The 24286-nt window shown below is 35.7% G+C and overlaps 1 protein-coding gene across 1 annotated transcript in view; it reads right to left on the bottom strand.

Moving 5' to 3' along the window:
* The window catches only part of puf (ubiquitinyl hydrolase 1 puf), a 37189-nt gene that overhangs the window by 6718 nt on the left and 6185 nt on the right, over positions 1-24286 (bottom strand). Inside the window, exons 13-50 of the mRNA XM_085189702.1 lie at positions 23730-23857; positions 23575-23653; positions 23025-23212; positions 22335-22515; positions 21849-21999; positions 20991-21297; positions 20586-20775; positions 20235-20363; positions 19234-19410; positions 18589-18913; positions 18329-18453; positions 17875-18117; positions 17367-17510; positions 16995-17106; positions 16362-16576; positions 15819-15987; positions 15410-15636; positions 14791-14994; positions 14343-14515; positions 13663-13829; positions 13453-13540; positions 12936-13113; positions 12502-12642; positions 11931-12085; positions 11468-11594; positions 10950-11060; positions 10770-10846; positions 10378-10486; positions 9859-10017; positions 9224-9400; positions 8847-8993; positions 8021-8446; positions 7555-7689; positions 7117-7307; positions 6446-6643; positions 5641-5756; positions 723-838; positions 17-287 (exon numbers count right to left, since the gene is read on the bottom strand). Coding sequence (XP_085045828.1) covers positions 17-287; positions 723-838; positions 5641-5756; positions 6446-6643; positions 7117-7307; positions 7555-7689; positions 8021-8446; positions 8847-8993; positions 9224-9400; positions 9859-10017; positions 10378-10486; positions 10770-10846; positions 10950-11060; positions 11468-11594; positions 11931-12085; positions 12502-12642; positions 12936-13113; positions 13453-13540; positions 13663-13829; positions 14343-14515; positions 14791-14994; positions 15410-15636; positions 15819-15987; positions 16362-16576; positions 16995-17106; positions 17367-17510; positions 17875-18117; positions 18329-18453; positions 18589-18913; positions 19234-19410; positions 20235-20363; positions 20586-20775; positions 20991-21297; positions 21849-21999; positions 22335-22515; positions 23025-23212; positions 23575-23653; positions 23730-23857 — 6556 coding nt within the window. The remainder of the gene's footprint in view (positions 1-16; positions 288-722; positions 839-5640; positions 5757-6445; positions 6644-7116; positions 7308-7554; positions 7690-8020; positions 8447-8846; positions 8994-9223; positions 9401-9858; positions 10018-10377; positions 10487-10769; positions 10847-10949; positions 11061-11467; positions 11595-11930; positions 12086-12501; positions 12643-12935; positions 13114-13452; positions 13541-13662; positions 13830-14342; positions 14516-14790; positions 14995-15409; positions 15637-15818; positions 15988-16361; positions 16577-16994; positions 17107-17366; positions 17511-17874; positions 18118-18328; positions 18454-18588; positions 18914-19233; positions 19411-20234; positions 20364-20585; positions 20776-20990; positions 21298-21848; positions 22000-22334; positions 22516-23024; positions 23213-23574; positions 23654-23729; positions 23858-24286) is intronic.

The raw sequence follows: 24286 nt of genomic DNA on the forward strand, positions 1-24286 counted from the left end.
AGTTAAAACTAATTACCAAGAGCGGCATGAGGCAACCGGGGCGTGCGCTGATGCAGGTTGAGCAGCGTGAGCAGCCGGCGCGCACACTCCGGCCAGTCCTTGCAGGCTAGCAGCAGCGCGCGCGCCTCTTTGGCGTCGCGGCGCGTGCGCAGCGTGCGGCAAAGCGCGCGCGCCCAGCGCAGCGCCGCGCCCAGCTCCGTGCGCACGGCGCCGCCGGTGCCCCCCGCGCCCACGCCGCCCGCACCCGCACCGCCCTCCACGTACACTGCGTGCAGGCTGTGTAGCGCCTGATACAGATACATCCAAGTATTAACATATAATTATCGTATAGATGGGCCTCGACAATTGTTATTTAATGTTACATAAGTTGCATTCTTTTCAATTTTACATATATTGCAGAATAGGCAGAGGAAACTTTCACCACATTTTCAAGACATTGTGTTGAGGAGAGGCGAAAGTTAACGACGTGCTTTGTTTTTTTACCAAGTACCAGTTAGACTCCCAATCGTCCCATTTGTTACTGTGCGCAACGCTTCTCACAATCTAAATAATAATTGCTGTTTAAAACTTAATATAACATAGGGGCCGTCGTAGCGCAGGCGTACAAGGGCACGTTTGTGTGTTTGATTCCCACTTGTGGGGAGGAATTACTTAGTCTTCATTTTCTCGCTCTGATGACGAGACGTTGTGCAAAGTTTCGCAAAAAAAAATTATAGACTTACCTCAAAGGTCATTTGAAGTCCACCATTATAAACCACATACAGTCTATCGTCCTCATTTTCGACTAGCGTGCAGAATGCTGATATGAGCGTTGTCCAACACGTTCGTCCATTTAAACCTTGGTAACGGTTAACGGTTAAAGATATTTTATTTCCATTAAAAACACACAGGCCACTTACATGGAAACATTTTTTAACTTAATAAATAGTTGTAGTCGGTCGTACATTAATCAAAAATCAATTACATTTTTTTTTTTTGCTTACTCATTCAATGCATTTGTTTTTTTTTTTTTTAGGGTGGGTAGCTTTCAATAATGTATTTGCTTAGTTGCGTTTTAAATGCATTGAATGAGCTTACACTCCTCAAAGAAGACGGTAGGTTATTGTAAAGTCGTGCCCCCTCGTAGGTAAACATTTTTTTACCAATCTGTCTTCTAGTTTTAGGTAAAATCAATAAACTCGCACGTCGCGACCGCAAGGAACGATTTGTTGCAGATTTTAATTTTACAAAAGCTAAGTTAGTATGGATCGAGTCGTTTAATATTTTTTTAATAAGTAAACAAGTGCTGTTTATATATAGTTGTTTAAGGGTCATCAACTTGGTTTCTTTATATATAATTGAATTAGGAGTTAAGAAATTATAATGAAAGAGTATTTTAATAATTTTGTTTTGTAAGATTTGGACATCAGCTAGTTTGGTTTTAGCGGCATTTCCCCATATTTCTATTAAATAAAGCAGGTTGGACTTTACTAGAGAATTGTAAATAATATAACGTAAGCGATGCGGAATACACCGGGCGATACGTCGAAGTGAGCCTGCGAGGGAAGATAATTTATTTCGTATATGCTCGATTTGGACTTTCCAAGTTAGGTTGCTATCAATTCGAAGGCCTAAATATTTTTCACAAGATTTTTGTTGTAAGTTTAAGTTATCTATTTTTAATGTATTATGCGGAGGGATGGTTTTATTTTTTGATTTAAAGATTACGTAACACGTTTTTAATATATTAATTGTTAGTAGATTATGTTGGAACCAATAGTGTAATTTATTTAGATCTTCTTGAGCTTTTGAAATTATTTGATGTATATTGGAACCAAAGTAAAACAGACATGTATCGTCCGCGTACAAGGATAAATATCCATGCAAGCCTATTTCATTAATATTATTGATGTATATTAAAAACAACAAAGGTCCCAATATTGAGCCTTGTGGAATTCCGCACGTAACTGGACTCTTGGTACTTTGAACGCCATCAATTTTGACTACTTGATATCTGTTTTCGAGGTAAGATTTAAACATTTGGAAAGCATTACCATCCAAACCAAGACATTTTAATTTTTGTAAGAGTAGATTGTGGCTTACAGTATCAAAAGCCTTCTTTAAGTCAATGAATATACCGAGAGCTATTTGTCCATCGTCTATATTTGATTTTATTTTAGTTGTAAGGTCAATCGTTGCTGTTAGGGTATTGCTCTTGGGCCTAAATCCATATTGACGTACAAAAATATAATTAATACTGTTTAAATATTGTTCCAATCGAGTATATATGATTTTTTCCAAAATTTTTGAGATAGTGGGTAGAATAGATATCGGCCTATAATTTTCAGGGTTTGTTTTAACGCCTGATTTAAAAATTGGGGTCACTCTAGCGATCTTTAACGAATCCGGGAATTTACCTTGACTTAATAAATAGTTAAAACAATTTGTAAGCCTGTCTATAATTAGTTTTTTTATGCGTTTTATGGATTTAGTATTTACTCCATCAAGGCCAGGACTGGAATTTGAGTCAAGTTTACTAATTATATTAAGAATTTCATCAGAATTGCATGGTCTTAAATTTTTGAGTTTTAAATTGGTCGCTGTTTTAGGTAATGCTAATTTGGAATTATCATGGAAAGATTTAGGTATTTTATCTGCTAAGAGAGGTCCAATTGTTGCAAAATATTTGTTAAATTCTTCGCAAATTTCTTTTTGATCAATGATTTCTTTACCGTTAATATTCAGTTTTGAAATTACGCAGTTGTCTTTAATTTTGTTACAAGCTAATTTGTTAACTAGCTCCCACATCTTCTTAGGTTTGTTCGTTAATTGAGTAAATTTTTTAAAGTAGTAGGTATCTTTTGTATTCTGAATTAGTATGCTTAGTTGGCTTTTTTTTGTTTCAAATTCTTTCTTTAGTTTTTCGTCCTCCGGTCTACTCTTTAGTTCATTAAAAATATGGTTTCTTTGGTTTATTCCATCTATGATTTTCTTACATATCCAGTCCTTCTGCGGTTGGTTTAGAATTTTAGTTTTGATAATTTTACTCTTATTTATGTTATATTTTATTGTGTTTTCTAATTGTGTGTAGTCGTAATCCTTGGAGTTTATCATCATTTCTTTAGTCATGATATATAACTTATCATAGTCTATTGCTTCATATTTAGTTTGGGTTTTCTTAGGTTGTACATATTTCTTTATTTCAAAACAAATTTGTTTATGATCTGACATAGCTGATTCGATAATTGCCATATGGAAATGATCATTCTTCAAATTTGTGCTCACATGATCCAAAATCGATTTTCGTGTCGCAGAATCTCTTGTACAGTATTTTTTAGTGATCTTATTTAGAATTATAAATCCGGCTTCCTTTAATAGTGATGTATATTGTTTAGTTTTTTTGTCATTTGTTAATAGATCTATATTAAAATCTCCGAAAACGATTGCTCTATTCCTCTTCTGAATTTGTTTATTAAATGTTGTAAGAAAATTTTCATAGTTTGTGTTACCTGGGTTATATATAATACCAATTTCTATTGAGTAGTTTTCGAGTCTTATCCATAAGTAATTGTTTCCATCTAGATATTCAGTTTCAGACAAGTTGTGTTTAAGGCTATTGTGTACATAAGCAGAGACTCCTCCGCCTTTTGCGTCTGTTCTATAATTGTAATAATGAGTGTAGTTAGGCAGATGTAACTCCATTGCTTGTGTTTCATTGTTAATCCATGTTTCAGTTAGTAAAATTATATGAATTTTTGTTGGTATTGCTTTGAGTATACATTTGAGCTCGTCAAACTTGCCTTTTTTGCGGATGCTTCGAGCGTTTAGATAGAAAAATTTAAGACGACATTTGGCACAAAGTAAGTCTTCATAGTTGTTGGTTATTTGGTATGTGTTGGTGAATATATTTTTTGAAGTCTTTATTTGTGGGAGTTTTTTGAATAATTATTTTTAACGATTTTAGGTATTCCATTTATATACTTTATAGTTAGGTCTTCTTCTCCGTCATTATTACGACGGGTCATTTCTTCTTTTAGATTTTGTAGATACTTTTGTTGGTTTGGAGTTTGATCAGAGTAAATTTTAATGCCTTTCGAAAGATTGTCTCTATTTCGCAAGAGCTGTTTTGCAGTAAATTTGCTTTCATAGAAGACTTTGACTTTTCTAATTTTTGTATTACAATATTTACCAATTCGTATAACTTTTAGCGGGTTAGGAACGTCAGGAACTATTGAATGAGTTATCCTAATTACATCTGTTATATCTTTAGACAGCCGATCTTTGGCATTAGGTGCTGTTTGTTCAGGGAGGCCTAGAATAATGATATTCCTTTCTCTCTCACTGCGCTCTTGAACTTCGCGTATCAACTCTTCATTTAGATGCTTTACTTCTTCCTGGAGTGGAGTAACCGTTAATAGTTGCTTGCTATTATTGTCTTCTATTGTTTTAATTTTTCTATCACTCACTGTCAATTTTGTTTCCAGTATAGCTACCTGTTCTTTAATATTATTTTGCTCAGCTATGATATCTACCGCTGAGGACTTCATTTCCCTTATCTGATCTTTAATTTGCGTGATATTTTCATGAATTAAATTATTTGACATTTCAGTTGTTTCTTTCATCTCGATTATTTGAGTTTTAACCTCAACAACACTTTCTTGCATCTTTGTCATTATATTACTATTAGAAACTGTATATTTTTCTAGCAATAAAGCCATACGGCTTAATTCAGAGCGTAATTCTTTTAACTCGTTAGCACATTTACAATCATGCTCAAAAGGATTTTTGCGTTTTCGAAAAGTTATAGTTGAGTCCGTCTCCATAGTAGTTATCTTAGACAAATCAGGTTGCGATCCACCGCCAGTATTACTTGGTGAACGTAGTACATTCATCTTTGGATCGATACACGAATTAAGAGATATATACACTGCACGCGTAGTTCTGCAAGGATTTCCACTCAGATAATTTTAAAGCAGCGATGTATCTTAAAGTATTTTAAGTTTTCTTAGCCACTGAGACCAGTTTCCATAGAAGCCGAGGCGTTGTGGAAGCGGGATGAAAAATAGCAGGCTGTTCGTGTCCCCCGAGGGGGTGAAGGGGGCTATTTTGTTTTGCCTTTGCGCACACGCCACTCACGTTGTAGTTTTTCAAACAGATTGACAGAATTTTGTTTTGGAAATTAAAACTTTATATTCGTAAGCACACGTTTTGGAATTGAAAGTCACTAATTAAATATTTAAATTAAAAATGGACAACACGTCCTCTTTAAGCTACGTACGACCGACGAGTCCTATAATGGTATAAATATGTAATCATAAATTATATTAAAAAAAATTTACTAAATTAGACCCATTTTTAAAAAGTTTTTAAAAGGTACATATTAAATAGCTAAGTAGCATAAAAATACATTTCTTTTTCGCGATCGTAATGGAACAATTAAGCACAGCGTTGCAATGATGACAAGTCGGAAGGTCTTGGAAACAAATGCACTGATTATGAATAATAAATAAAACAATAAAAAAGATGGTATTGTACAGTTAACATTTTCTTCATAATATTGTATGACGTCGTATCAAGACGGCTGTCATTACTTATTTCATGAACAGACTGAAAGAATTGAAACATTATCATTTAAAACGTACACAGTTATATAAAGTTTACCTTGTAAATAAGCAGATAGCGTGCTCCGCCTAAAGGCGGCGGCCTCTCGCGCGTCCACTCCTTCCGTGCCGCCTGCGCTCCCGGACCCACCGCGCGCTGCTAATATCCGTGCAAGCCTGCAACATACAGACGTCTTTGTAAATATATGTATAATATGTTTTATAATTATCCTTGGATATTAGGGTGAACAGTAAAACTATAACTAGAATTGAATTGCTCTGAAAAGAGATTTATTACATAAAAAATAAATGGTTACACTTTTACAAACATTCTCTAACATTAATCAATCACAAACTCACCTGAAAAGAGAAACAACATTTAAAGCTATTGTTTCACCAGTCTGTATTAAATATTAAAATATATTTTTCTCCCTAGTCTTTAAGAGACATCAATGTCATACGTGAATGAAGTGTCACTCACTTCTTTTACATATGTATAAAAATATATATTGCCTACAAAATATGTTACTGTTTCTGTAGTAGTACTATACCACTATTCCAAAGGAATTTTGGAAAAATCTCCCTAGAATGGTCAATCCTCCTATGTATCCTACACACTCCAAAGACAGGATTTTGTTTATGAGAATCAAAGAAACGCGATAGGTTGTTTTTAATTCTTATGGCCGTTTATAAATAATCGCCCTGGTGTCGAAGAAAAGTGCGGTGTTGTATTTCACCACTCAACACACAATGCTTCTAAAGTTCATCGTAAAGTAGAGAGCGAATTGCCTTAGCATTCCTCTTTCTGTCTACACCACATGCGGGATACAAAGCGCTGAAAAAAATAATATAAAAAAAAATATCACCTAAGCAATTCATCAGCAGCACCGGGATACAGATGCGCATGCGGCGCTATGTTACGGAACGCCCAGTGTATATTCTGATGCTGGGCGAGGGAGCGCGCGAAGGCACCAGAGCGACGACAGCACAGACGTAGTAGTGCGTAGTATGGGGGCAGCATTGCGCGGTTGTACGCCACTACTTCGCCATCCTCGTGGTCGGCTCTGTTGGTAGTTAGTACTTTTTATATTAGTTTAAATTTCATATTTCAGTTCAAAAGTTTTGAGAAAATAAAACGCGGCGTTGAGTTTCGCCACTCAATAAGCAATGTCTGGAAAATTGGGCGAAATGTGGCATATAGATTTAACACTAGATTTTCCCTGTCAGCTCTGCTATATACGAAATATAGTGTAAAGTAAAAAAAACACATTTATTTAAAAATTAGAATAATGATTGAGACCAGTTGTGGCGCAGGGGCACATGGTGTTTTCATTTCTTCGCTCTGGTGTCGAGGCAAGGAAAGTGGGATACAAAGTGTGTTAACATACATTCTCTTTGCCTACCTTTCAATGTGCTAGACACAGCGTGAAGCAGATTTTTTTCTTTAGGACAATAATGTTTAGAGTATAATACATACAACTTCAGATAGAATAGAAAAAATTTACATATATTATTAATGTTCCTGATAACAACTCACAGTATATAATTGAAGGCTATGTGTTTGATGAGACGTTGGTTGGCGAGCATGAGCTGAACGTTCTCTGGACAGTCGACAGACACCGCGTGCCAGAAGGTGAGCAACGCCTGCTTGTTAGGGTGCACTGCCACTGAGGGCTCCGAGATGGCCGGATGGTACAGATCCCATAGATCGTTGAAGTACTGCCCAAACTAAAATTATTTGTAATAGTTTAATTATTTAATTGATGTCATTTCTTTTTCATCAATTAATAATATGTTATGGCAATAGAAAGAAATGAATATTTTATATCTTGCTCTCTTCGTAAAAAATATGTGTCTTATTTGTCAAAGTCTACATTTTGGTTCTTGTTTAGTTGTTACAATATTTATAAAATTTAAAATATTAAATACATATTGCAAGTTTGCGATATATTTAAGAATATTTATTTATTTATACCATCAATTTCTCCACTCTGCTGACGACACAATACGACATAACACCGAAATATGCTGTCAGTTTCATCGTTCCGTGCACTGCAATGTCTGTGTATTTTCGTGCTGCTTTCAATTTGCCTAACAACATCGTATATACCTAAAATAATATAAAAACGTTATTAATAGAAGTATCCTAAAAAAATTAAACACGCATTGCCTCCTGAATTCGGTGGAAAATGGGAAATGGACACTCCATTTCCCATTTTCCACCGAATTTAACACAAGGTTCCCTCTGCCTACCCCGCTGAGTACGGGATACAGCATGAAGCTGAAAAAATGTTATGGTGTACATTTTCTTTTGATTTTGAAGCGCCTGATTATAAACGCGATGGTTGTAAGTTCAATTCCCAATGGTTCCCTGGCTATGAAGACAAAGCGCGGCGTTGAGTTCCGCTATTCAATATGGAACAACAGCAATAGTCGCGCACCTGGTGCAGCGTATGATGCGCGGTGTCCGGTAGCTTGGCGAGATGCGGCGCGGGCGTGGGTGCAGGCGAAGGCGCGGGCAGCGGGCGGGCGCGTGCGTACCCTGCTCTGAAGTGCTGCGACGGCACCAGCGCCACCAGCAACAGCGCGGCAGCCGCACGCACGCGCGCCGCGCCCGCCGCCAACAGGTGCGTCTCCAGCCAGCGGTCGGACGTGCGCAGAGCCCACGCGTGTGCCGCTTTATTGCGCGGCACCTGCATCGCCAGCCACTCCAGCGCCGCGTGCGGACACACCTCGCCAGCGTCCCACAGCCGCGCCAGCACCAGCTGTGTGAAGCACGGCAGGCCGCCGCCACTGCCCCCGCTGCCCGCACCGCCCCCGCTGCCCTCCACCAACAGCGTTAGCAGTTTAAAAAATGCTCCACAGCTCTGCAAAAATATACATTTCAATTTATATACACAAATCATCTTCACGTCGTTAGCCGTATATGACAGGGTATTAAAGCACTCTGCTCCCCATCTTTTGTCCATTTTTGACACATTGCGTATTGAGTAGCGAAAGTCAATGTCACGTTTTGAGTACAAGAGAATTAACAAGAGTCATCAGAGCGAAACAATGAAAATAACTTATACCTCAATTGGGAATCGACCTACAGCGTTACGTTTAGTCAGACGCTGTATCGCTGCATCAAAACATCTTTTGTAATATACAAATTATTGACGGAATATCTTAATACCAGGTTCCGCTTTACTACCCTGCTATGCTGTTATGCGGAAATACCGTGAAGATGTAAAAATAATAACAATAATTATTTAAGGCAAACCTTACTTCAGAGTGCTTCGCTATCGCTTGGAAGATCATGTTCACGATTTTCTGCGCGAGAGCCTCGTTCCATCGGCATAAAGCGAATATTAGAGATCTTGTCTGCTGAAGATTTAAGCAGTCCCTGGTTTGTTGATAAATGAAGGGAAACCCCTAAAACGTCAATCATAATATCAAAATAAAGTATATAAGAAGAACATGTTGTGTAATTTATAATTTACATCACATTTTCATTTTTATAAAGCACTCACAAGTCAGATCTATTTTCATTCATATAGATATGTAATTTATGAATGAACACGGCACTTCAATATCGATCTCAGACTTGAAAGCGAGTTATAAATATAAGCCTTAATGTGTGTTGAATGTCCTGAGCCGGCTACCTTGGCGTGAAGCAGAGCGCGCGCATCGGGGTCCGCGAGCGCGAGCTGTCCGGCGGCGTCGCGCGAGCGCTCCACGAGGCCGCTGACCAGCGCCACCATCTTGTCCAGGGCGCCGGGCCGCAGCTTATCGCAGCTGTCGGTGCCGCTGCCGCTCGCCTCCTCGCTCGGAGACTCCACCTGGATACATTTTATACATAGAGAAGAAGTAGTAGCTACTACGAATCCATGGGATTTATCGTGCTATTGTGAGTTGGTTTCGTCGTAGACTCAACCCATCTCAGCCTGGACCTTGCAACCTAAGGGTAACCTATGCAAGTAAAAGGCCCCTATAGAAATGCGCATTAACACTCACCTACACTCTCCAAATTCATCTCACCTGCAACTTACGTTTTAGAAATGAATAAAGGCTGGCTCTAGACGGCCTGAGATCTTTTAGCAAACTACATTTATCTCTCTCTTTTATAACATAAATCACATAAATCTATTACATAAATCTCTCTCCTTTACTTCTAATGCGTACAAATTACCTCAACGCCATATTCTAATCAGTTCATTCATGAGTTTGTGAATACATATAATACATTTTATAGTATAAAATGATTAATAGTATACATAAAAAGATTTTTATATATTACCGGATTAGAATTCTGTCCAAGGTAGAAGTTGACCATGGAAGAAATAGCATTAACTCGTAGCATGAACTTGCCCTCTTCATCACCCATTTTGCTGAATTCATATAACAAACTGAAGTACTCCGTTAAGTGACGAAGATGTGAGCGCGCACCATTCTCCATCTTAAAAAAAAGTTTGTAAATAATAGTAGTTAATTCTTGAAATAATAGCAGTAGATCAGCATAAGAAAAATATAAAAATTGCATATAAGATCTAAATGTAATATGATTTGATCCCATAATCCTCAGAATCAGACCAAGATGAATGACGAATACTCGGAAATTTGTGTATTTAGTGTGTATTTTGTCTGACCAAATGAAAGAATGGGTTTCTTTAATTAAAATTCTTTTTATACCGAATTTAATATTTTTAAATCGATCTAATTTTTAAATAAAATTTTTTAAATAAATCTAATCGATATTAAAAAATAATATTTATTTATATTTTAATAAAGCTATGCTAAATAAAAACTATACACTCACCAACGATAGTAACATTCTTATAAACCTAGTAACACAACTTTCTTCGCCCAATTTACTATTCTCTTCCTCTCCATCCACACCCTGCAGGTATAAGGCACAATGACTAGACCTGTAAATATTTTATTCATTTTTAACTTCACCTTATATACCGACAAATCATAAAGCAGGATAGGCTGAGAAAACCTAGCATTTAGACATTTCGTTCCGCCCAATACTAACCTACTACTACTATAGCAGTAGCCATACTATATAGAATGGTAGAATAAACATTTTGTTATTTACAATGAACCTAAAACTAATTAATTAAATTTATTCCAATTATTATGATCTGTGTGTTTTTATTGAATTATTAACAACTAATCAGATACAATTATAAAAGTAATTAATTATACCTCAGTCTCTGTATGACATGCATGCATAGCCTCTGGAACATTTGACGAACCATTTGATTCGGACATTTTATGAGGACCTGGAATTAAAAAACATACAATACAATACAAAAAGAAAATTACATACAATATTTGGCTAACTTTAGAATAAGTACATAGAAATTTTCATTTTAGTAAATATACCTGCATAGGCCACCACGTATCGTCAGCCATGTGGCCGAGGAACCATTCAGAAGCTGCAGCAGATGCGTTAAACTGTTTTGTCACTAGCTCTACCCATGACACCATAGTAGGCTGAAATACATATAAAATAATATATTGTCTACTTTATTGGCATTTTTTATGTCGCGTTATGTCTACCACCGAGAGATAGATAAAGCGTTACGTTTACATTTACAATTAGATAGGGTTTCATTGCGCTACAACAAAATGGTAATCTGTATTTCTGGTCGAACGAATTATTCAAAATCGCTCCCCTAGACTCCCCAAGGAGCCTAATTCCAAATTTCGTTGCGTTGCGTAGTTTCTTCGGCTACGCGTTTTCCTTTCTTATTAAAACAACACCTTTGTGACCATTGAGGGTTCGATATTCTGTGAGGGGAATGAATAACTTTCATTTCGATTATAGTTGAATATAGTCTGGGCAATGAATAACTTTCATTTCGAATATAGGTCATATTTTGAATATAGTTGATACTCACCTTCTCCTTGGCATGTATAAAAGTTTCAATAAAAAATGAAGTAGAAAGCCTAGCAGCGACTTCAGTTATTTCTGGCCGCAATGTTAATAGTGATTGTGGGACTGAGCTACACATTTGACCCATAAACCTGAAAATAATATATACAGTGGTTAACAATTTTCAGACACTATACATAAAATGTACAAGAAAGTTTTTTAGTTTTTAGTAAATAATGGAAATGAATTTAGTGAACATTTTGTTTAGTCAATAAGACAATATAAAGATATGGCATTTGCACAATTTATTAAAAAATCCTCAAGTAAAGAAAAGTTTTGAATTCAAACATGAAATAATTTTTGTTCAAGAATATGTGAAATATATTTTATTGTGTATTACATATTGTTCTCATTTTTTATTCTCGCCTTGATAGAAGACTTATTAAAACAGTAATATTTCTAACCAACATATGTTCAACAATACTTACGTAAAATATGCGTGCTGGAATATATTTTTATCATGCAAAAACTGCATGTTGTCATCCCATATCCAACGCAAAAGTTCCGGTGGTAATTCCACAATGGGAGGGGTTTCCCCGCGTCGCTCCACTACTGCTGTAGGACTCTCTTCTGCTCGAGATGACTGCAATATGTGAAATTGAATCTTAATTGTAATGCTTTATATTTATTTAATGAGACTTTAAATGAACCATTTATAAGATATAGACTGGAGGGAGGTGTCACTTCAGTCTACCCGTAAACATGAACTATTGTAAAGTATTTGAAATGTAAGGTTTCCAAAATTTATGTGATTAATCAGTTTTAGGAGTTTCAACATTTGAAGTCTTTGACAATATAATTTTTATTAATATTCTTTTCTGATTAAGGCATAAAGTACCAACTTCTCAGAATTGGAAATACCTATTTAGATTAACTAAAAATTAGATTAACAGTACAATATTTGAAACAGTATTATACGTCGGAATATTCTTTATTTTATATTTGTACAAAATTGGTTGTCATATTTTGAAAATTTTACCTGCTAAATATTAATATTACCTGCGCTTCTTCTTGCTGACCATTGTCAGACCCTCGCTGACTAGGAGGTGGGCAGAGTTCGTAAAACAACATATAAGCGCTATTGGTCTTCTCAAAGGAAAAATCCATAAATTTATCAGTCACTGAATCATAAGTTTTACTCTGGAACAAAAAACAGTAAAATTTTATAAGATATTATATAACTTATAATATTGTCCTTTTTTTGTTCTATCCACATAATAACCTTAGTTAATGTTTTTTTTACATTTCAGCAAATACCTTCATTAATAAAAAATAACTCAAAAAGGAAACAATTATATCTTTATTTAATTTATTACATAAAATACATAAAGCGCTTCGCTTAATTTCGACATTCAACATGCAATGTTGTAAAATGTGGCAATTTGTTTTAAGAAGTACAATCAGACTACCCATCTGGTATAAAAAGCACTAACCGTCATCTCCCCGCCAAAACACTCAGAGGCCAAACCCGCCGGATCAAACGTCTTCACTTCAGCATCGTTAAATAACAGCCAACGGTCGTGCAGCTCGTGGTCGCGGTCGCGTATGAATGAGTAGTAGTGACCGCCGTCCGCTGTGCCCGTGTGGACTGTTACACCGATTAGTTCGTATCTGGGAGGATAATAATGATTGTTTAATGATTAATTAATCAACATTTTAAAATTAAAGAAGTTTTTGAAGAAGCAGGGTAAGCAGAGGGAACCTAGTGTTAAGACACCCCTTCTTGTCTAATTTTGCAGAAATTGGATGTTTGGTGCAAAGTTTATCGCTTATTCATTTCTCAACACTATAACACATGGTTGACTGTAAAATAACCACAAGCAGAGGTTGGCATCACTTGAACTATATTTTCCCATTCTGGTTGACTATGAGAATAGAAGACGAAATACGCGGGCTGTATTAATAAAAAAAAATAATGAGTGACCACTAAGTACAAACAGCAAAACTCACTCATAGAACTCCTCTGTGTCAGAATCTTCAAATTCATTTTGTGAACCTTCACCTTCTTTTTTGGATTCCGCAGATTTCTTCTTTTCTTCTATAAATAAGCAATAAAATTATTGATATTGAATTTTAAATGTATACTTATTGGATACGTATTAGTAAATAGTAGTAAATCTATTAAAAGTACGTAAAATATTTCCTGGCTATTTTGCATACCTTGATACTGTGCAGGCATGAGATGTTTCTCAACGTAACCAGACATGTCCAGGCGCATAGGAAATGAAAAGTGAGTGTTGACTTTCTCCTTCAGCATTGTTAACATATTGAAAGTGTATCGCATTGTGTTAAAACATAAAATGCGAGGAAGCTTCTTAAAACATGCTCTGAAAAAAAATGTAGATAGTATTGCAGTTTGCTATTAAAATTATAAATTGTATTGAAAGCAGCACCTTAAACATAATATAGATTATTTTAAAATAGAGCATGTGTGCAGTGTGACTGCAAACGCGACTGGTTGTGGGTTCGATCCCCACTCGAGAAAATAAAATATTTATTTAAATTTATATTTTCATATCATCTCTGCTCTGGAGACGAGGCAAAGCGTGCCATTGAGTTCTGCCACTCAACATGCAATGCCTCCAGAATTCGGCGGAAAATGGGGGAGTGACACTAGGTTCAATCTGCCTACCCTGCTGTGTGCGGGATACAGCGTGAAGCCGATTTGATTTGATTTAAAATTAAGCATTGAAATGGTCTGTGAATATCAGTAACTTCTTTCACAATGAACGTCCTCAGCTGATGGTCGAAAAACCAAACAGAATGGTATTAATACTCAAAGGGTTTGGAAACCACTGGTCTAAACGAAGTCAAAACTTTATTTTCCTAATAAATATTACCGTTTCTCAGCGCGCACTTTGCTGGAGCACTGCGAGCAGGTGTAGCAATTGTCGCCCTCCAGCGTATCCTTGACGGTGACCTCGTCCAGGCTCTGGTGAAGGTTGCGCATGTCCGCCACCTGACATCGCACCGTGTAGAACTCCTCGAGCGTGCGCGATACGTGGGGACAATCCTGTTATATATAAAACAAATATTATTACCTACGTTGTAGTAAGAGAAACTGTAGAACCATAAATAAAATGGAAATTTAATATCGTTTATTTGTCCTTTTTCCATAAAATAAAATCGTTCATAAGTTTAAATTCGGTTAATTTAAAAGTTAAATAGAACGCTTCAATGTAATCGTAATTGGTATTGAAATCGATATTTTGTTATATTTCGCATTTTGAATAAAAACTTACTATATATTTTTTTATATATTAACGTATTAACGTAAAATTTACTCACCAAAGATACAACATTATTACTAAGTACACCACAAAATAGAGTTTTGACTAGCTTCTTCAGTTCAGGGGTCATCTCTTCAAGCTTGGAGACAAGATCTATAAAGAACTCCGCCATATCTTTTTGTTCACCTGTGTTCAATGGCTGATGATCCATTTGATATACTTTACAAAAACTGCGCGGATTGTATGCTTTTCGTTCACTTTCCTGTTTAATAAATTAAATTCACATAATACTGTGATATACTATACAAAAACTTATAAATTCCTGTTGAATTAATTTGATGCTGTTGGTTTTGGTGGTGAAGATATGTCAGTCATAAAACTAAAACCATTCAAAATTAAAATAGTTCATTCACTTCAGAATATAATATAGGATAGGAGAATATACTATTTTATTCTAATAATAATATTTCAATTTATAGGTGATTAAGGAAAGGGTATGATATTTTTTTTCTTCACACTTGATCCTGCACATTGTAGGGTAGGCATATGGATAAGATACTGTTTTTAAATAGAATAAAAGATATAGATTACCAGATGTAAATTGCAAGAAGGATGAGAAAGGGTCCAAAAATTAAGAAAACATCTAACAATAAACAACAAAAACGAGAAAAACAAACCATAAGATAAGCGAACATGCGCTGCATCTCGTGCAGCGTGGGCGCGTGCCGGCTGTGAGCTGGGTCGGCACGCAGGAGCGCGGCGCGCGCGTCCTGCATCATGTACAGGTGTTGCATACACGACGCCATGTAGCATGTGGCGCCAAGGTTGGTGAGCCCCACGTAGCCGCACTCCGAGCGCGACTCCTCCGCCGGCCAATAGTCCCACGGGTACGAGGACATTGCGCCTACTGGATATATTGTTATCATTTGTCTTGGTAAAGGCCGTCGTTGCACAAAATGGTTGTGGGTTCTAGTTTCACTCGGTGGAATGAATTCTGCCACTCAAGACGCAATACCGCGAAGAATTCGGCGGACTGCTGTTTGCGGGATACAGCGGCAAATTACGAATGATACATTTATATAGTACCTGGTTTGTGATGTTCCATGAGCTTGTGATGCAACACCATGTAGTTATCAGGAGCGCCGCGCACTAACTCCACCAGTAAATCGTAGGCGGCGGCGCGGGACTTTTGAGACTTGCATTTGGGTAAATTACGCTGCGACGGGTTGGGCACGTCAAATAGGAACCCAAACACCTGTGAATCAATTTTAAATTATATGTGACTAGCTTTTACTTTCGGCTTCACCCTTGTAATAAAAAGATAATAATTAAGAGTCGAAAACATCGAAATTATTAAAGCAATGTAATAATCAGTCTTTCCGGTAAATTGATTATCAACCATAAGAAGAATTTTTGATTTCAAACCAGAAAAATATGAGATTAGCGCGTTCAACTAAACAAGCTCTTCTACTTTAAAATATTCGTATAGATAATTTTAAAAGATTAATTTAGAGTATCTACAAAAACATCAAGAAAATGTATGTCATGTATTATGATTTTAAAGCATTAAAATAATAAAACTTCAATTATGTTTAATTAATTAATGATTTATTCTTTATATATGCTTACCATTTCTAAAGTTCTAGTGCCTTCTTCAGAATTTTTAAATCTCAGCGGATGTTTTAACAAATGTGTCAACAGACTCAACTGTCCGTATAATCCGTCATCTGGTGTACACGGCTCAGATTGCTTTTCAATATTTTCACGTTTTTCTAGGGAACATCTTACTTGCTCACAAAGTTCGTTCAAGTCTGGAGCACCAATGTCTTCTGATACTGCACCTTCTAATAATTATATTTAATTATAAAACACTTATAAAATAAAGTGTTTTAGAAAAGGTATAAAATTATAGATCTTGACTGGACTCAATCTCACTCTTTTTAGACAGATCCAGCGCTCGGAGTTATGTCCATATTCTTTTCACAACTTACGTTCTTACCTTAGACAGTTTTCTATAGACATAGATTCGAATTCCGTCACGTTGAAAAATGTTATGTTTTCTGAGATATTTTTCTATCACAATTGTGGACAATGTGATTTTAAAATTGTTAAAAACACTTATAAATACATATATAATAGTTATTCTTGGCTTTAATAAAATAATTTATTTCCATTCGAGTAAATTAATTTTACGCTCGTTTGCCTTGTCCTTTTTTCCATAAAAAAAAATTTAGTACATTAAAAAAATAATTGTTTGATTACCTTTGAAAAAATCTTCTGGTAGCCCGTCTATTAATCTACAAACAAGCCAAAAATAATCCCGACAAGCAGGCCCATAAGGTTCTTTTCCTTCTTCGGCGTGATGATGAACAACCTGTAAATATTATAATATCGTCGGTCGAAAGTTTTATCCAAAAACGCAAATAATATATATAAAAAATCATAAATAAGTCTAGTCAAAGAAGCTTTAGCCACCATAATAAAAAAAAACAGTATTTTTTAGGGTTAACGTTGTGCCCCGCAAATAGCAGGGTAGTGAAAGGAAACCTATTGTTAAGAGACTTCATTTCCCACTTTCGACCCAATATTCAAGACATCGCCACGATAAAATCAAATAGTATGTTTCTTAATAACCTCATGATGATGATGATGGTTATGCGGTCTCATGTCGGCGGCGCGCGGCAGGTGCTGCAGCAGCAACTGCAGCAGCGGCGCCAGCACGCCCGCCTCGCCGCCCGCGCACAGCCGGTACAGAGCGCTGCCTGCTTCACGCCGCACCTAATATATTAAGGGTAAACATATTTTGTTTAAGTTACTGTGAAGAATTGGAAAATATAATGTTAAAAATACACAAGAATAATTAAAATATACGTTAATCATAATAATCATCCATACCATTTAATAGTATTTTAATGAAAACTTAATCAATATTCCGCACACAGCAGGGCAGGCAGAGGGGAACCTAATTACGTATTAAGACACTCCGTTCCCTACTTTCCGCCGATTTTTTATTTTTTCAAAAAAGTAAAAAGTAATTGCTATAAAAATCATAAGAGCCCGTCTCCTAGATATACCTAATCCAATGAAAAAAATACATGTTCATCAAAATGCAAGTTACCAATACGTCTGGTAGTGTACTCACGGCCGGGTCCGCATCATCCAGCAGCAGGCGCGGCGCGGCACGGCGCAACGACCACGCCAGCGAGCCGGCGTCGCCGCCACCGCGCGCCCACACTACGCACAGCCGCATGGCGTGCTGCACCACCTGCGCTCGGCCCCAAAACCCTGTCTTGTATGTGGTGGGTTCTTTCATTGTGGCCGCCTCGCATAGTATTGAAATCAACCTCTCCGTGGTTTCTTCTACGTTCATTAATGATAGTAAAGCCTGGAATTATTTTCAATATAATAAACGAAAACGAAAAATAATATAACAATTAGATTCATCTGTTTTTACAAAGGTAGGTAAAAATAATTGTTGATAAATAAACATTGATAAGAATCGTATAAATATAAAAAAACCAATACTTATTTACACTATTATACACTAGATACTAAAGACCTAATTAATGCCAATTACAAAATTGTCTAAAACTAACCGGATGTAATTTCGGAGTTTGTCCAACTTCCGAAGTAGGCAGAGTGCCAATACGACAGAGCAATTGTAGCAACAACGCGAGGCAGTCCTGCCGCCACTCGCTGTCGTCACTTCTTTGTAAAACACCTATAATATAATAATTATTATTTTCTTTTTTAAAATAATCATTACATTAGATGAAGTAAATAGGTCTTTCAATAAGCATGAACGACATATACACTATGATATTACATCTACAGATAAAATTCGTTTAGTACTAACCTGACATCATAATATCGTAGAGTAACCGCAATCCGCCTTTTTTAATGAACAGTTCATTCCAATTTTCAATGTTAACTTTTTCTTCAATCTTGTCTAACGTTGTGGTTTCTTTTATATTTGAACCATTATTATTTGAACTCAATTTATCTATTATATGTAAAGAATACATAAGTTTTTGTGGACTCGTTGGATCTAACAACTCTGGTAGTTTGCTCTCGATGGGATTTTGAAATGCTTCCAATAGAGTTGGATTAAGAGGAACAGCCTGAAGGATGTCCCAAACACGCCTTGACAAAAGTTGCGCTTTCGTGTGGGCCACGGGCTCCTATATTATAAATTATTATTATTAAATAAAGAAAGTATACTAATAAACATTTATTTAGCTATGGTTAGTTGATACTAACACAATTTGTAAGGAAACTGCTGAATTTAAACAATAAAGATTTTTTTTTCATTTTCAATAGTGCAATGAAATATAAAACCTGGTTTCACATAAGTCTATTCCTCTTTTTAAGAAATCATTAGTCTATTAAGCTCAAAATATAATTAAATAGACTTTTAACAATTCTTAAATATTACATAGACCTGCTTGATTCACATCTTACAAAACAAACACAAAGCACTAAAATCAATAAAATAACATACTCCAGTCCCAGGTTCCTTCATCTGCCCCAATGCCTGCATCAACGTGAACAGGTGGTGGAAGTACGTGGGGTCGAGGAGGAGGTGCGTGGGGAGGCGTGCGCGCGCCGGCGCTGGTTGCGCGGATGGCCACTCCGCCCACGCGCCGCGCCCGCCCACACCCACCGATACGAATACTAGCTGGAATTGAATTATGGAAACTTAAAATTAATTTATTTATTTAATTAGTGTCTAGTGTCAAGACACTTCGTTCTCGAACTTTCGCCCGAATTTAACCTTATACATATATGAAAATATGCAAATGCAAATCTATACTAATATAATAAAGCGGAAGAGTTTGTTTGTTTGTTTGTTTGTTTGTTTGTTTGTTTGTTTGTTTGTTTGTTTGAACGCTAAGATCTCTGGATCTACTGGTTCGATTTACTTTGTTTTTGTTTTGTATGAAAGCTGCATTCTTCAGAAGTGCTATAGGCTATATAATATTACATTACACATATATACTAATAAATTAAAATACTTTCTAATTTGACATGCAATTTATTCTGCCATGTTAATAACAACCGTCGTCGCTACGCGACCGCGTTCGTTACCGCGTCATTTTGATATTCATCCTTATGAAAATAAATATAATAGTCACTTTTAGCATTTCATCTAGATTGAAATTATATTTGTATAGAAATTATATTCTCATATTTCAAGCAGGCGTAGCCGCGTCCGGGTCCGCTAGTTTATTAATAAAATGGGAAAAATACCAGTAAGAAGTAAAATAATTATTTTACTATAATGTTGATTTTGATTTGGTAAAAGCATAAAAATATTTGTAATTTACAAAATATGTTTACCACTTAGGGAGATAACATTTATTCCTATATCTTTATACTTTAATAATTGTTCTTATAACAAAATTACAATTAATTTACTACCTAGGGTATGTAAGGAAATAATTTTTATATATATTTTCATAAACAGAAAAAAATATTAAATTGTTTTGTTAAATTACTAACCTGATTGTCTTTAAACCCCATATCATAGAGAGTTCTTTCATCATAATCTATAGTCAATTCTTGGCCTTGAGTGATCATTCTTAGAGGTCCATCAGTTGATAATGCCGTAACGCCATCTTCTCCTTGAATCTATTAAATTAAGTATTTTTTGAGTTATGCTTAACTTAAAAATAATATTCTATGTATTTGAAAATATTGAAAATAATAATTTTTTCGTTAAATTATAAAGCTCATTTTTTATATTTTCCTGGGATAATATTACAAATGTCATTGTCCATAGCCAGACACTTAGCGTGGTTTTATTTATCCTCGAGAGGATATCGACTCCACAATTCGATATCGTCCACCAACCTGCCTCTCCCACCAGACGTGCACGTGTGCGCGCAGGTGCGCCACGAGGTCGGAGTGGTGCAGCGCGAGCGAGGCGCGCGGGCCCGCCCCTGCCGGCTGCAGCGTCACGCGCACGCTGCCCGCGCCGCTCGCGCCGCCCTCCCACGCGCCTGACTCTGCTAGCGCCCAGCGGCGCAGGTGGTATGCGTATCTGAGATCATTTATTATATATATTATAACGCAGATGAGGTAGATACAGTACAGTTGTCATGGCCGCCCTGAAGTGAGGCTTCCGGAACTTTTGTGCATTGTTCACTAGGGAAGAAAATAAGCAAAAGTAAAGAAAATCCTTAAATCAAATCTGTATCAAGTCATTAAATGATACACAAAAACTTTTATTAACAAATATAAATTTAACTAAATCACCTTCTTTTAAATGTGTCCAAATGAGTTTTTAAAAGTAGAAGAGCTCTTTGTATACATTGTAAGGCGGCTTCATCAGTCATATGCTCATAAATGTTTTGTTTATCTGTAGTTTTCTCAGATTCCTTGTTGCCTTCTATCGTCACACTCGGTGAAAGTGGAGCTCCGTCATCATCTTCGTTTTTAGATATAAGTCTTTCGGCTGCCGACGAGAGGTGAAACATGCATTTAGACACAAAGTCATCTTCTTGTTGAAGTTGCTGGCCCATATAGTAGCTGTTTAAATACTGGATTGCACCCATGGATACATCTAAAACAATAAAGTAACATTATATTTTTGATTATTCTTGATTATTCTTTGAATATTAATCCTTATATTAACTTCAAATTATTATAAACATTGGCTTACTACTAACTATTCTCGACGCTACTTTTTTGCGTCTATAGACCTACAGATTTCTTTGGAGAAACACATAATAACATTTTATAAACATCAATTGGTTAACATGAATGAAAATTGCTAAATGCTATTGAAATCAATAATTTTTTTTTATGATTCAATTTCGTATTCTATTTCACAAAAATATTGATAGTTCTCATGTATAAATTACCAATGGTCAAAATAAATAATATGTGGTCAATAATTGACTAGGCAAACTGGTGGTGCATAACTGGCGTTTAATTATGTTTCTTTTGAGACAATAAATTACTTAGATAATTATGACACACATTTAAAACTTCTAAAAACAATGCTATTTCAAGTAACAATTTAATAAACAATATGGAATAAACTATAAATAATTTAAATCTTATCCATCGTCACATAATAAAATAAAGGATAATATAATATAAAGAAATCACCTGTGCTATTAGCTCTCAGCGCAATTTTCCATAGGTGATCCATAGCGAGAGTGTGGAGGTGCGCCGCGTCTCTTGAGTCCCCCGCGCCGAGCAGCATACGTGCCAGATTGCATAATTGTTGGTAAAGACTCAATCCCATTATGCTGATTGTCTGTTAAAATTATAATACTTATATAGCAATTTAATAGTTCATAATTTTAAAAACTTGTTACTTTCATCTTCAAAACCAGAACAGTAACATTTGCCGTTCCCGACTTTTAGAATGAGATCAATCTATATCGCCCATATAGCATGGTAGGAGGAACATCTATCTTAAGACATTCAACCATTTTTGTTTTTTATTATTCGACATTCACAGAGACATTGCGTTTGGAGGGATGGAACTCAACGCTGTGCTTACTTTTGCTTAATCAGAGCAAGGAAATTAAAATATAGATGATAATATAAATCAATGATCATATAAAAAAAAAAATTTCTCATCTTTACCTCCGGGTCTAAAGTGGGCATTTTCTCTACATACAGGAACCGTAGCGCGTCCAACCCCAACGCGTGCTGGTCCGGCGACTTCGTATGGGACAGCAGCCACGAGTACAGGCAGTCCGCGCACTCGCTCGACCCGCGCGCCACCAGACACTGCCATAGCTCTTCCACTTGCTCTACGGTTAATCTACAAAACAATTGTAGGTATTAGGTAAGCTTTCTAAAATACAATCTTATTTTTCTAAGAACTAATATTTTTTGTATGTTAACAGACATTTAGAGTAGTAGTTATATCATTTATAATAAATTCTTCATTCCTTTATATATTCACTTGCTTCCTTTCTAGAGGCGCCATTATTGGATGATGACACTAGGAATTATACAGACTTTAATGGCTCATTCTGCATATGTTATTCACATAATGTAATAAAATAGATACTTTTATTATTTTCGAATTGAGCGCAATATTTTTTATTTGTCTAATGAAGCCATCACTGGGGTTCACTCAACGATAACCATATGTATCAAAGAACATTACATCTTACAAGAGTTATTCAAAAGATTTTAAAAATTAGAAATTGCATGATCTTGTTTAATGATTACCATTACTGTTTAACATTTTTTATCTATACTCAGATATTTAATCCTCTTCATAAAAGATAATGATGTTAAACAATTTCGCCAATAAAAAACTACCTAAAATGATGCGGAGATCCCAACGGCGAGAAGATCGCAGTAAGAAAATGCAGTCGAACTGTCAGCTCAGTGATGTGCGCGTAGTGCTGCGCGTCGGACGCGGACGCGGCGCGCTGCGACACGTAGTGGCGCAGGTCCTCCAGGAACAAGCGCATCATGCCGCGCTCGCGCTCCGCCCACATCACCACCTGATGGGTAATTCAAATTATTAATTTTGTTTCTTCTCATATCATTTTATTATCAAGACTTAATAAAAATTTTCAATATGAACTTTAATCCTATCTTCTTCAACTCGACGCTATTTTTTTGCATTTACAGACATCAAAATTATATGTATATCGTATATGTATACTATTTAAATCAATAACATATTTTTATACTTTATAAAAGCAATATAAAAATTCAAGGTCGCGCTTTATCTTCTTACTAAATTGCATGTATTATAGGTAGGATATAAATATTAACAAAGTATTTTCAACCAGTGTTGTTTCTAAGAATAATAAAATCGAATCTATAAAAAACGTAAAAATAATAAGAATTTGTGAATCACCTGATGCATATCCATTCCTCGTAATTGTTGAAATGACGACAACAGCTTCGGCAATAATCGAAGAGAAACAGCGACAGATCTATAAAAGTAATATGCCAAAATTAAAAAAATATAAAACTGTCAGATTAAGTAAGTGGAATAATAACAAAACATACCTGTGGTTAGCTAAATTATCAAGACAGCCTTCAATAAATTTAATCCTGATGAATTTGTCAGTACTGAAACACAGTAACGTACAAAGTGCCTTTTCTGCTTCCAGCGCAAGACCTTCACCAAGTTGTTCCTGTAATATTTAAAAAGTGAATAAGAAATTGATCGCGCTAAACCACGCTACAATGGAATGGTATTGAAATGTAAATACGGTGGTTGTATATTTAATCTCCACTCGGAAGGATAATCATATATAAATTTATTTTTTTACATCTATAGAAAAACAAAACATCGATTTATCAGACACGTGAAAAGCGGGAAATTAAATATCTTAATAAATTATTTCCTTTTTTTATAAATACAATCAATATCATTGTGTAAACGAATAACATATATCATATTAAATACAAGATAATTTGGTTGAGAAAATTGAGAGACTATTTCTTGTATTTAGCTTTATATTAATTTTTTATTTTATTTATTATATTCAAAAGCCACGCTTCTGCACAGTACAAATGACACACAAAATAAAAATTACAACAATAAACTAATTAATGATTTG

The sequence above is a fragment of the Heliconius melpomene genome, chromosome 8, assembly GCF_056956725.1.
Source record: "Heliconius melpomene rosina isolate 202511_hmr_F chromosome 8, ASM5695672v1, whole genome shotgun sequence".
Classification (NCBI taxonomy): Eukaryota; Metazoa; Arthropoda; class Insecta; order Lepidoptera; family Nymphalidae; genus Heliconius; species Heliconius melpomene.